Source organism: Heptranchias perlo, chromosome 7 (genome assembly GCF_035084215.1).
Source record: "Heptranchias perlo isolate sHepPer1 chromosome 7, sHepPer1.hap1, whole genome shotgun sequence".
Taxonomy (NCBI): domain Eukaryota; kingdom Metazoa; phylum Chordata; class Chondrichthyes; order Hexanchiformes; family Hexanchidae; genus Heptranchias; species Heptranchias perlo.
In genome coordinates this window covers 75,469,204-75,483,924 of record NC_090331.1, presented here as the reverse complement: position 1 = coordinate 75,483,924, position 14,721 = coordinate 75,469,204, and the positions used below count along the sequence as shown (strand labels likewise).

Here is a 14,721-nt window from a genome sequence, read left to right as displayed (position 1 = left end):
TTTTTGATTACGGCTTACTGAAGCACTTTGGGATATTTTTCTCTGTTAAAGGTGCTATATAAATGCAAGATGTTGTTGTTGTTTTCTCATTTGAAAGCCACTCCCCTTGGGACCATCTTCCCTAAACATAAAAGGGGTATGAGGTATGAGGCTGGTTCTTCAAAGTTTATCTGTGCCCTCTTTTTTAAGTTAAGGAATGAAATCTTTCTCATACCAAATATGCAGTGTCAGCTTCATCGTGTGCTTAGCATAGCCAGCTGCAGAGTAAAGCACTCTCTATTCCACCCCAAAAGTATACCACAGCTGTAATGTATTGCACCCACCTACTGTACCAGAGTAATTTCTCCATTTCTCTCCCAGCAACATTTGGCCTCACTGAGTGAGACTGCCAGTTTAGTACCAAATTAGGACAGATTTGTGCTGTAGCCCATTTCCAATAGTAACTGGGTTGAGACTGAAGAAACTCATTTCATACAGGACCTTTACAGTCAGCATGCTATCAGTTGTGGCTGGATTCCAATGCAAGTTCCAGAGGTGAAACAGCAGTGTGCTATTCTATTGCAGCGGCAAGTATCCATCACAGCTGAAAACATAATAACCTTCCACGCCAGGAAGACAGTAATTTCCGTAAAGCTGCTATCAGCCTAAAGGCTAAAATGCAAGATTAATGCTTCCACCACTCATGCATATCTATGGTCTTACTTCTGTCTTACATCCTACCCTGTACCCTCCACTCTGACTGAATCCTGCAAATTCACTGTTCAATCTGCTTCACCATTCAGCCACTACTGCCCTGTTCTCTGGAATTCTCTCCAAAAATCACTTCACTTTGCCATCTCTCTTCCTACCTTCGTAAAACTCCTAAAAAGCCTATGCCTTTGGCTTTCCAACATAAATTTCTCCTATTTATGTTCCAGGTCCACCAATGAATTATTAGTGAACTATTCAACTGGAGGGAGCTGCATAATAAGGCCTAATCCTGCCTTCACACAACATTCACACATATGTATTTTCCAATAGGATCATAGAATCTTACAGCACAGAAGGAGGCCATTCGGCCCATCTTGCCTGTGCCGGCTCTCTGAAAGAGCTATCCAATTAGTCCCACTTCCCTGCTCTTTCCAAAGCCCTGCAATTTTCTCCCCTTCAAGTATTTATCCAATTCCCTTTTGAAAGTTACTATTGAATATGCTTCCACCACTCTTTCAGGCAGTGCATCCCAGATCATAATAATACACAGCATTAAAAAAATGCAATTACTGGATAGTGAGCAGGAGCAGAGAACTTGGCTACTTTTTTTTGCACTACTTAGCCGAGGGACACTGAATCTAAATGTGGAACCCCAACTGAAACCAGCTAAGCAAGTACAAACCAAAGATCAAACCTCAGATTTTTGTGGTTTATAAGCCTCAATTCCTCGCCAGGTGGTGTACTTAACAGCAGGGAATTTAACTATATTTTTATTTAGATAGACAACAACATCTTTGATAGACTGTGGGAAGTTAAATGTTCCACGGTATAAAACTATTTATTCCACAGTACAAACCCAGCATCAAATTCTCTCAAAAGGATTGCTGCATGTTACAGAGACAATAAAGTAACATTTGCAAATGCTCATGTAACAGGAAAGAGACTGTAAGTTGTGGCATCCCCAAACTGGCTCGTTTGGCTTAATACACAGCCTTCAATGCCTGTAGCCTGTGGACTTTCTTTATAAAGCTGTGAAAATTCACCATGTTTAAAAACAAAATTTATAAATATAACTTGATCCCGTGAAGAAAAAAATATTAAAAATCCCAAAACATGACATTCATTAAGAATTTGTTTTTCTGCCCACTTGGTACAGTTGGTTCTGGTGGTAAAAAAAATATAGCACTGCATTTAAAAAGGCTTATGCACATTTCCTCAAACTCAAGAGGACAGTTCTGGACAGTTGACTTCAACTCAGGCCTTTGCTAATGATATTATTGATCTGGCTGTTGAAAAGTATGCAACATCAGGCTGGAAATGTTGCCTGCTGATTTACCTTCCCTCCCTTCCTTAAAGGAAGCACGTAGCCTCTTCTTGGTGCTATCCTCGATGGCATGGCTGATGCAAGGAGCTTACTTTATGTGAAACTGAAGCCGCAAACATATTCTGTGGCACTGCGTACTGAAATGCAAAAGGGTCCTACTACCTCATTGCCCAAAAGAGACCTGGTGAGAAAAGTGTGAAGGAGCTCAATATCTATAGAAACATTCAATAACTTGTGTTTCAGGGATTGCACTATTTGAACTGATATGTTGATTCAAATCCCTCATGCTGTTGTGTTAGTAACCAATGTTTTCACAAGTACTAACAACTTAAAATGAAAATATTCACAGCAGCAACAGCAAAATGTTAGAATTAGAATTGGTTGTAACTGATAAAAGTTATAAACAACATGAGAAAATTTGCTGGTGCTATTGTGACACATTTGTTTTTGTTTAATTCTCAGAAATCCTGTTTTAACATCATTGTCCCATACACATTAATGGTTGTAGTGATGGATTCAAATGTGACCATCAAACATAATCATCACGTACATAATTTTTTTCCCACCTTCGTATGTGCTATGACCTTCTGTCACTGTCGAGAGGAAATGACTCCGAGCCATTTTCCAACCTTCCTCTTCCTCCTGCATGAAAAAACAGAGTCATTTGTTTTTAAATTTTGAAAGGGTCACATGTGTTATACAACAAGTCAAGGCTTACTTTACTTTTCTGATTTCCTCCCTGGAAATTCCAACTTAACCTGGGATTTAAATTTTTATTTTTATAAGTTCACCATAGAGTTGGAACCTAGTGTGCAACCTTGTAGGTTGTCAACTGGAACACTGGAACCAGACTCAATGTGCTGGCTGTTTGACAGCCTTCGAATAAAAATAGCCATAATTTTTGTAAAACTGTGAGAATAGTAAGAAATACTTAAGGAGCAGTATTTGACATAATGAGCTGAAGGAAAAAAACTCAATGCTTTTATATAGAGCTCTTTGCCTCCAGCTAAATTCCCACTCTGCAAAAGCCAAACATTTATCTTGCACTTTCTCTGTCTTCAAATTCCTAATAAACACTGAGTACAATCCCAGACTAATGGATGTATATACAATATAGTTGATCTCCTATTTGTTGTATAGGGACTGATCCTTTATACCATGTAGCACACATATTATTCTGCTGTTAAAGTGTACAACTAAAGTGCAGGCATTTATCCCTTTAAGCTGCAAGGAAAGGGTTGATCAGATGATACTGCTAATGATTTGTCTTTATATTAATTTCTTTATATTACCTGTATCCAGTAACTTTTCAATTGTAGCTGATCTTACTAGCAGTCTAATTATCCCTTTGATATAAAAGATCTTATAACTAACCTGTAACAAGACTCTAAGAGCTTATAGGCCTGAGTGGGTGTGTAGAAAACACGGCATCTTGTAGGCTATGCGTCTTTCAACTTCACAGGAAAGCAGGAGAAGTATAACATTTTTATGATGGTTGGATGTCTGCAAAGTTGAAGGTGGTAGGAAAGGGATTTATTGAACAGGCATAAATGGCTGTATGCAAAGGCAACCTTGCAAGGCTACATCTGTCAAAGGAATATGACCAAGGGTGATGGGAAAGTAACACCCTCGCAGTTTGTTCTCTTTTGGTCTCCTCCTTTAGCTCCTGTGATCTTTTAAGGGTAGATTTTGTAAGTTCTTGCAATGGCAAGGTCTGAAAATCTCTCTCTGACTTTTCCTCCTTTAACTCTAAGAGGGCCAGGAAACACTCAGGCAGGTGGGCAGATCAAGAAGTCTTAGGTCTCAGGCATCTAAACCCAAGTTTGCACATGCAGAGTGAAAACCAAGCCAGAGTAAATAGGCAGATCGAGAAGCACACAGGTTGGATAAGTTAGCAAGTGAGCTAGAATGTATTCAGGCTCAGCAGGCAAGCAGTTAGACTGGGAAGCCAACAAACTGGCAGACCTGGAAGCACTTAGAGCAGGTGGGCAGGTACGGATGCACTTGGTGCAGATGGTCCAGGAAGCATTCAGGCTTAGTGAACAAGCATGTAGGTTGGCAAGTACTTCTAGCGGTTGATCAAACAGGCAAGCTGAGAAGCACTTGTGGCGAACAAGCAGGATACCTTTACAGCCCGATCTGCCCGATTTGTGTCATCCTGATACAGCTGTCTTTCTCCTCAGCTGTGCTAGGACTATGTGGATGCATAATTCTTTTATCCAGTAACATGGTGTAGGCAATGAGGGCAATGTAGCAATGATCAGGTTTAGTAAGATGCAGGGGAGGCCTTAGGTCTCAGACGTCTAAACCCGTGTTTGCACATGCAGAGTGAAAACCAAGCCAGAGTACTATTCCTAAGAGGGGATGTGGAGCATGACTGGAGGATTGAGAGGACTCTGGAAAGGCAAATAAATGAATTGCTGCATTAATTTACATACGTTTCATCATCAAACAGCATCTGTTTGATTATTCACATAATATACCTCAAAGTCCAAATGTTAACTTTGTCTTGATATTTTTATACTAAAAAAATTAGTTACCTCACAAGATTCATTTCTTTTTCATCATTGGAAAGAAATGGGAGGAGACAAGGCTAAGGAATTACAAGTTTTGGTATCTTTTGAATTCATACTGTTAATTATAAAAACAATACTGGTGTTATGTTCCCCCAGTAGCTCCAATATTTTGTGGTGTCCATTAGACTCAGGAAGGTGGGATTCTTTATCTACATTCGGGTGCCAAAATGAAGAGGAGGATGGATTTACCATGATTGACGTGGATTACAACCAATCAGGGGTAACCAAGGCATTTGCAGAAAAACAGTCAGCAAAGCCTCATTCAGTATTTTAAACTCTAGCTAAGTGCTTCAAATTGAGCCTCAGGTTCCCAACAAAGGAGTCGGGCTGTCTAAAAAAACACTTTCCAACTATTTAGAATACTGTACAGGCAACTCTATAAAGTTCAATTTCCGTGTTCATGCTACCAGCAGAGTCTCGCCTTCTGCAGTGCATATTGGGAACAGGCTCGAAGGGCGCAATGGCTTACTCTTGTTCCTATGTTCCTAAATCGCGAGCAGCTGCCCATGATTTTCTGTCTTTGAACTTTAAGTTATAAATGTAAATTTCTCCACTGAATTTTCAGCTGGGGAATAAAACTCAAGATTGTGTCTTGAACCAATTTCACTAAATTTTTGGAAGGGTTTGTTTTGTTGCTTCCTGCTACCTGCCAGTTTTGAGTGAGGTGATGATAAGGACAAGCAGCATGTTTGGATTTGAGGACAACCCTCCTCAACAAGCTGCAGTTAGGGCTGCATGGGAAGAGACGGCCAAAGCAGGTCAAAGTAGTATCTCATTGAAGAGGTCATCCTTCCCGATAAGGAAAACAATTCAACACCCCAATGAAGTCTGCCGAGATTAGCGAGTCCGCATTTAACAGTGCTCCGCAATTGCATGCTTGCAACACACTAAAAGACTTTGCCTTCAACCAGCAACCAGCTGCTTATTCATTTGGGATGTTCTCTTATCATTACACACCACTTTGCTGTCGTTAACACGAGCACGAGGCGACCACATTCAAGCATGACACAACTTTCACCCTTGCAGAATACCTTTCACGGATGGTGGGTAGGGCTGTTAAAGACTCCCTGTTGTACTTTAAGATTTTTACCTATTTCACCTATAAAAGATTTTCAGGTTAATTTATATTATGATGTTTCTATGAAGTTAAATTTGGTTCAAAGGGGCTAACTCCCAGAAACACACATGCTATCCAGGATGTTAAATAGGTTGATTAGCTGGGGTAGCAGCCTCCCAAAAGATAGGTCATATGATGTATTTCCCTCCATTTGTACCCTAGGAACACAGGGTGCAAGGGATGCCAGTGTATCCCTGGCATCCAGCATTGCTAAGGGTGCAGCTGAAAGGCATTTAAACTTTTAAAGAGCTGGTTTCCTCATAGCAATTGTTTGCAGGGACAGTGGAACATTTTTGAACTTTTTCATCTTCTTGGGCAGGAATGACAGTCCATTTATGCAGTGGACCGGCTCCCTCCTCCAGCTGAGATAGGCATCAAGGTTACAATGTGTTTGGCACACTGCCCAAATTTTGCAATTACTCCTGACCATGGGATTTTGGAATGGGGTGAGGGGGGCATCCTTGGGGTGATCGGAAGTTCTGACCTGCCTCAGATTTGCTCCAAAAAGACCTCCAGAAGAAGTTCAGGTCTAAAATCTCAAGGCCATGGCAACGCTGATAGAACTAAACCAGCGTTCAGTGCTCTGTGGTCCCCAGTGGAGGCAAGTATGCAATGGGTGCACCCGGCTATCTCTTTGACAGCAAAGGGAATTTCCAAAAGATTGCAGATGTCATTCAAAACAAAAATAGTAAGCAAAATAAAGATCCAACCCAAAGAGCCAACAAAAGTGCAATGCAAGAAGGGACCCAAAAACGAATCCTCAGAAATCACAGCAAAAAAATCAGCTTTGAAAGTACCTTCAGTGGTCCAGGATTGCTAAGGGCTGCAGAGGGGTTCAAAAACTAAAGCCAACTTGCCTGATGTAATCGATCACAGCACAAGTGACTGCACTGAACAAGGCAGAGGGGGTTGGAATAAAATTTAAATATTTTGCACTTCAACCAACGTGGCTGGCTATGCCATGCTGTGGCTAGCACCACAACCAAGTTCCCTCAATGAATCATAGAATCATAACTAAAATTCTCCAGCCCAGCAACATCCTCGTAAATCTCCTCTATACCCTCTCTAGTGCAATCACATCTTTCCTGTAATGTGGTGACCAGAACTGTACGCAGTACTCAAGCTGTTAGCTAACCAATGTTTTGTACAGTTCTAGCATAACCTCCCAGCTCTTATATTCTATGCCTTGGCTAATAAAGGAAAGTATCCCGTATGCCTTTTTAACCACCTTATCTACCTGTCCTGCTACCTTCAAGGATCTGTGGACATGCACTCCAAGGTCCCTTTGTTCCTCCTCACCTTAGTATCCTCCTATTTACTGTGTAGTCCCTTGCCATGTTGGCCCTCCCCAAATGCATTACCTCACACTTCTCTGGATTTAATTCCATTTGCCACTTTTCTTCCTGCAGTCTACAGCTTTCCTCCTCACTATCAACCACATGGCCAATTTTTGTATCATCTGCAAACTTCTTGATCAAGCCCCCCACATTCAAGTTCAAATCATTAATATATACCCCAAAAAGCCTTGTGGAACTCTATTGGAAACAGCATTCCAGTCACAAAAACACCCGTCAACCATTACCCTTTGCTTCCTGCCACTGAACCAATTTTGGATCCAACTAGCCACTTTCCCTTGGATCCCATGGGCTTTTACATTTTTGACCAGTCTGCCATGTGGGACCTTGTCAAAAGCCTTGCTAAAATCCATGTACATTACATCAAACGCATTACCCTCATCGACCCTCCTTGTTACCTGCTCAAAAAATTCAATCCAGTTAGTCAGGCAGAAAGTTCCCTTAACAAATCCATGCTGACCGTCCTTGATTGACCCATGCCTTTCTAAATGACGATTTATTCTGTCCCTCAGAATCGATTCCAATAATTTGCCCACCACCGGGGTTAGACTCATTGGCCTATATTTACTCAGTCTATCTCTTTCTCCCTTTTTAAACAAAGGGACAACATTAGCAGTCCTCCAATCCTCAGGCACTACGCCTGCAGCCAGGGAGGATTGGAAAATGATGGTCAGAGCCTCCTCTATTTCCTCCCTTGCTTCTCTTAGCAGCCTGGAAAACATTTCATCCGGGCCTGGTGATTTATCTACTTTCAAAGATGTTAAACACCTTAATACTTCCTCTCTCACTATGTTTATCCCATCTGATATTTCACACTCCTCCTTAACTACAATCTCTGAATCGTCCCCCTCTTTTGTGAAGACAGATGCAAAGTATTCATTAAAAACCATACCCACATCTTCCGCCTCCACACATAGGTTACCTGTTTGGTCTCTAACAGGCCCTACTCTTTCCTTAATTATCCTCTTGCTCTTTATGTATTTATAAAACATTTTGGGGTTTTCCTTAATTTTACTTGCCAGTATTTTTTCATGCCCACAACAAAATTGGTAGCCGGGCAGCGGGGTGCCAGTGTACAGTGGCCCACAATGGCAGGACACAGGTTCATGCCTATAAACCTCCCAACACACTTACTTCACAGCCTCAGTTAGCTAATGAGGGAAGCACAGAGCAGAAATCAGCTGCCCTCTCAGAAAGAAAGAGGGAAAATCACTCACCTCCTCCTTGCTGATTTCAAGGCAGCATTAGCAGAGATCTAGGAAAAGATGGTCTGCCTGTTCTCTCACCCAACTCTTGCTGCTTGGTGCAAGGAGATCCCCAAAAGGGAAAGGGAAATAAAGAGAGTCGCCCTTTAAAAAATTGCTGCTGGTGGCACTGCTCTGTTCTTCATATATTTTTATGGCAAATGGGTGGGGTTGTTTTCAGGAGAGGTAAAATAAAAACACATTGAATCACGATATTATCTACTTGTAACAAATCTTGCTTCAGGCATTCTGTTTCTTTAAATGAGTACAACAGGTCAGTCATTGAGGACCATGAGAAGATATTCTGGCATAATTCTCATAAAGTAACATTTATTGGTGTTGCCATGGGAACATTAATACGTCCCAAGCAGAAATATTTTTTTTTTTTGTTAAGCAGAAATATTTTTCTTAACTGGAAATTCTGATTTATACAACGAGATTACAAATAATGCTCTAATTTTCCATCTGTAGACTTGGCTATAAATATTTCACATCTGGACTTAAAAGTGTATAAGATTTATGCGTGTTAGTGAAAAACAACAAAAGAAACTTGTTCCTTTCACATGAACCAGAGCTCCTATTTAGTAAAATGCCTGAGCTTTATTTTTTGTTGCCAATTTATTTTCCATTTCCAATTAATTTTCCTTTCCGTACAAACCTTTTCAAATTTGCCCATTTTATCTTTTAGCAGCACATGAACCAAAATATTATAGCTGATATTTTCTGCCCTGGCTGCACCAATTTTTTGGCAGAACTGGGACAGGGGTAGGAAAAGAGTTGGGGTCCCGTTCTATTGGATCTACCAATGAGATTCAAATGACAGAAACACAAAATCCGATATATCTTCTGCGATTTGCACCAAAACAACAGCGATTCATCAGGGATTGGCTTAAGCATAAATTTTAAAATTACATTTTTTTTTTAAACAAACGGTAATCGGTAGCACAGAGTCTCCAAGGCCTGTTACAACCAGTCTCTTCCCCCAGGCAAATTCCATAGCAAGAAGCCTGATAAAATTATTTAAATGACCTCAATACCAGAAAATCAGCCGCAGTCACGGATGAATCTTTGTGACAGGCTGAAGATGCACCCAATTCTGCAACAGCAGGATATCTAGCCTTATATGTCCAGATTTTTATATATAATATAGATGCTGTAAAGACACTTGTAACAATGTTCAAGATTATTTTGCAAGTCTGGTTCTTATGCCACTACAAAGGGTTAAAAACGTTCTACCTCTTACTCACTCAAGTCTCAGGTTCAATTGCATTCTTTAGAAGGAGAAATGTCGGAAGGTATGTGCTGGTAAGTCACTTGACATTCATGTCTTCCTTAATTAGGTGGGCTGGATGTACCTGGTTTTGGGTTTCTCCACAACTATTGCCAATGTTCTGCCATGGCCAAAGTGGGTGGGAGATGGGAGAAAAGCCAGATGAAGTCAAATTTTCCTTTGCACTGCATGGAGCTCATTCTAGCAGTCTGGCTGAGAAAGTAGGAACAATTGAACAAATAAAGTCTGAATGGCAACGTTAAGCTTTGATTGTGTGACTCTGGGGTAGAGAGTGAGGCATCATCCCTAGAAATTTCACCATTTCAGTCTCCTAATGGCCCATTTAAACCTTTCCTCGCTTTACTCAGTTTGTGGATTTCTTAAAAGCATTTTTGTCTCAAATCTGAATAAAGGTATTCAGACTTAAGTATCATGAAGTTTAATAAACCTCTGTCTATTTCATGCAAATTTCACTTAAAAAAACACAGCATTGACAAAATCACTTTTGAGGAGGGAGAAGATACGTCATGTTGTCACAAAGATGTAAGAGGCACCATGATATATTTCAATGTGATTCATCTCAGGTTGGATGTTTTAAGCCTACCAAGACACATATTTTCATGAAGTTGTCATAGAATCATAGAAAGGTTACAGCACGGAAGGAGGCCATTCGGCCCATCGAGTCCGCGCCGTCACTATGCAAGAGCAATCCAGCTAGTCCCACTCCCGCGCCCCATCACCATAGCCATTCAAATTTTTTACTTTCAAGTGCTTATCCAGTTCCCTTTTGAAGGTCATGATTGAAGGTCAGGCAATGCATTCCAGATCCTAATCACTAGCTGTGTAATAAAGTTTTTCCTCATGTCACCTTTCGGTCCTTTTGCCAATCACCTTAAACCTATACCCTCTGGTTCTTGACCCTTCCGCCAATGGGAAAAGTTTCTCTCTATCTACTCTGTCTAGACCCTTCATGATTTTGAATACCTCTATCAAATCTCCTTGCAACCTTCTCTGTTCCAAGGAGAACAACCCCAGCTTCTCCAGTCTATCCACATAACTAAAGTCCCTCATCCCTGGAATCATTCTAGTAATTCTCTTTTGCACCCTCACTAAGGCCTTCACAGCCCAGAACTGGACACAATACTCCAGTTGTGGCCAAACCAGTGTTTTATAAAAGTTCACCATGACTTCCTTACTTTTGTACTCTATGCCTTTATTTATAAAGCCCAAGATTATGTTTGCTTTTTTAACTGCTTTCTCAACCTGCCCTGTCACCTTCAATGATTTATGCACATGTACCCCTTCTGGAATTGTGCCCTCTAGTTTATATTGCCTCTCATTTTCTATGTTTCTCCTCATTCTTCCTACCAAAATGTATCACTTTGCATTTTTCTGCGTTAAATTTCATCTGTCACCAGCCTGTCTATATCCTCTTGAAGTCTATCACTATCCTCCTCACTGTTCACTACCCTTCAAGTTTCGTGTCATCTGCAAATTTTGAAATTGTGCCCTGTACACCCAAGTCCAAGTCATTAATATATATCAAGAAAAGCAGTGGTCCCAGCACCGACCTCTGGGGAACACCACTATACACCTCCCTCCAGTCCAAAAAACAACCGATCACCACTACTCTCTGTTTTCTGTCCCTTAGCCAATTCTGCATCCATGTTGCTACTGCCCCCTTTATTCCAGGGGCTGCAATCTTGATGACAAGCCTACCATAGGGTACTTCATCAAACACCTTTTGAAAGTCCATATACATCACATCAACTGCATTGCCCTCATCGACCTCTCTGTTATCTCATCAAAAAACTCTATCAGGTTAGTTAAACATGATTTGCCTTTAACAAATCCATGCTGGCTTTCCTTAATCAATCCACCCTCATCCAAGTGACTGTTAATTCTGTCCTGGATTATTGTTTCTAAAAGTTTCCCCACCACCGAGGTTAAACTGACTGGCCTGTAGTTGCTGGGTTTATCCTTACACCCTTTTTTGAGCAAGGGTGTAACATTTGCAATTTTCCAGTCCTCTGGCACCACCCCGCGTCTAAGGATGTCGACTCGTTAAGGAATGCTACACAGAAATAAAAAGAGGTATGGTATATGAAAATGACAATCACCTTGAAAACAAATACAGGTTCTTGGTACCTCAGACATTTTGTCACAACCTACATGTGGCTTTCTGATGGTAAAATGTTAAACATGACATAGATTTATTTCTCCAAAATTAAAGGGGTTTGTTATGCTGAAAGGGGACTAAATTCAGGGGTGGAATTATTCCTTTTGTTATTACATTACTTGATATTCTTCACATGATACCTGACAATGCTTGTTCTTTTTAAAAAATTTGTTCTTGGGATGTGGGCAATACTAGCAAGGCCACATGAGATGGTAATAGTGGGTTGTCTCCTTGAACTGTTGCAGTCCTTTTGGTGATGATGCTCCAACAATGGTGTTAGATAGGGAATTCCAGGATACTGACCCAGAAATTCTGAAGGAATAGCAATATATGTCCAAGTCAGGATGGTATGTGGCTTGAAGGAAAACATGGAGGTGATGGTATTATCACAATATTACTGCTGTTGTCCTTCTCAGTGATAGAGGTCATAGGTGAGGAAGGTGCTACCAAAGTAACTCTGAGTTTCTGCAGTGCATCCTGTAGATAGCACATATTGCAGTCACACTGCGCCAGTGATGGACAGTTGGAGAGTTAATTCAATGACTGGTACGTTGATCAAACTTACTGTTCTGTCCTGGATGGCGTTGAGCTTCTTCAGTATTGTTGTGGTTGCACCCATCCAAGTGAATGGTGAGTATTCATCACACTAGTGACTTGAACCTTGTAGATAATGGAGAGGCTTTGAGGGATGAGTCACTTGTCTCAGCCTCTGGTGTGCTTTTATAGTAATAATGCATATATGGCACAAATGTTACCTGTCATTTATCAGCCAAAGCCTGGATATTCATTATCAGAGGAGTTGTGACGTTAGAAGAACACTGTGGGATCATCCACAAACAACCCCATTCTGACCTTCTAATGGAGGGGAGGGCATTGATAGTTGGACCAAAGACACTTCCCTGAGGAACACCTTGCAGCAATGCCCTGGGGCTGCGATGATTGGCCTCTGATAACCATGACCATTATCCTTTGCTTCAGGCGTAATTCCAGCTAATGCAGGGTTTTCCTTTGACCCCCATTGACTTCAGTTTTGCCAGGGCTCCTTGGTGTCATACTTGGTCACATGCTGCCTTGGACAGCTTCTCTCACCTCTTCTGTGGCATTCAGTTCTTGTGTGCATGTCTGGATCAAGACTGTGATGAGGTCTGGAGCTGAATGATTCTGGCGGTATCCAATTGAGCATCAATTAAGTAGGTTATTACTGAGATAGTGTCACTTGATGACACTATTGATGACACTATTGATGACTCCTTCCATCACTTTACTGATGACTCGGAGGAGCATGATAGGACATTAATTGGCCAGTCAGATTTGTCCTGTTTTTTTGTGGATAAGACATACCTAGGCAACAATCTACACTATCAGTGTCAGTATACTGGAACAGCTCGACAGGAGTGCAGCTAGCTCTGGTATGCTCGTCTCCAGTACTACAGCCAGGATGCTGTCAAGGCCAACAGCCTTCACTGTGCCCAGTGCACTCAGCTCCTTCTTAATGTCATGTGGAGTGAACCAAGATGACTCGATACTGGCACTGTTGAGTCCTCGGGAGGTCATCAAGTAGGACCGTCCATTTGGTACTTTTGACTGAAGATGCTTGTAAACATTTCAGCTTTACCTTTTGCACTCATGCTGGGCTCCAACATGGCTGAGGGAAAGTTCATGAAGCCTCTTCCTCCTCTTGTTAGTTGCCTGGTTGTTAACGACCACTCTCTACTGGAAGAGGTAGGGCTAGAGAGCTTTACTCTGACCTGTCAATTGTGGGGCCGCTTAGCTCTGTGGATAAATTGCTGCTTTTAATGCTTAGCTTGCAGGTAGCCCCATGCAAAAGCTACAGTAGGTTGGTACATCATTCTGAGTTATTGCTGGTACTGCTCCCAGAATGCCTTCTACATTCCTCATTGAATTAGGATTGATCGCCCTGCTTATAGGTGATTGTGGAGTGAAGGATGTGCTAGACCATGGGGTTACTGATCGGGGGGGGGTATACAAATCTGTTGCTGCTAGTGGCCTGCTTGCAGTGGGAGCCTCAGCCGGCTTGAAAATCGCAAAGGTGAAATGGCGTCGGATGGGAACAGGGTGACCTCAGGCCAGAAAGTCAACTTAACCTCCTCCCACGCCCCATTCTCACTGGAATTTCTAAGCAAGGAGATTTATTCTAGTAACATGCCTATCGTGTTTCAGGATTTTAGAATCACAGAATTATACACACAGGAGGCCATTCGGCCCATCGTGCCTGTGCCAGCTCTTTGAAAGAGCTATCCAATTAATCCCACTCCCCTGCTCTTTCCCCATAGCCTGCAAATTTTTCCTTTTCAAGTACATATCCAATTCCCTTTTGAAAGTCACTATTTAATCTGCTTCCACCATCCTTTCAGGCAGTTCATTCCAGAGCGTAACAACTCGCTGCGTTATAAAATTTATCATCATCATCTCCCTCCTGGTTCTTTTGCCAATTATTTTGTAATCTGTGTCCTCTGGTTACTGACCCTTCTGCCGGTGAGAACAGTTTCTTCATATTTACTCTATTAAAACCCCTGATTTTGACTATTTTTCCACAGAAAGCATTCAGGAATGAGTTATAGTGGAGGATTGCATTTACATTAAAGTGAGTTTCAGGAACAGCTCTGAGAGGCAGGCATCGGCCTAAGGTGGAAATTAAGATATAGCCAGTCGATTTTAAAAAGTTAGACGCTGAGCAGAAGGAAAGAAAAACTCACAAATTGAGTATTCTGCCCTCCATTCAGGACAGTGCAGCACATTTTTTCGTGTTATAGGAAACATTATAGAAGAAGTTTAAAGAAGGCTGGAAGTATCATCCTGTTCAATTGCATGTATTGTGTAAAATAAAGCCTCTTCTTGATTTAAGGAATCTTACAACACCAGGTTATAGTCCAACAGATTTATTTGAAAATCACAAGTTTTCGGAGGCTTTCTCCTTTGTCAGGTGAGTGTGAGATTCCTTGAAA

The 14,721-nt window shown here is 41.4% G+C and overlaps 1 protein-coding gene across 1 annotated transcript in view; it reads right to left on the bottom strand.

Moving 5' to 3' along the window:
* iqca1 (IQ motif containing with AAA domain 1) overlaps positions 1 to 14,721 on the bottom strand; it is a 189,280-nt gene that overhangs the window by 104,156 nt on the left and 70,403 nt on the right. Inside the window, exon 9 of the mRNA XM_067987925.1 lies at positions 2,581 to 2,656. Within this exon, the coding sequence (XP_067844026.1) occupies positions 2,581 to 2,656 (76 nt within the window). The remainder of the gene's footprint in view (positions 1 to 2,580; positions 2,657 to 14,721) is intronic.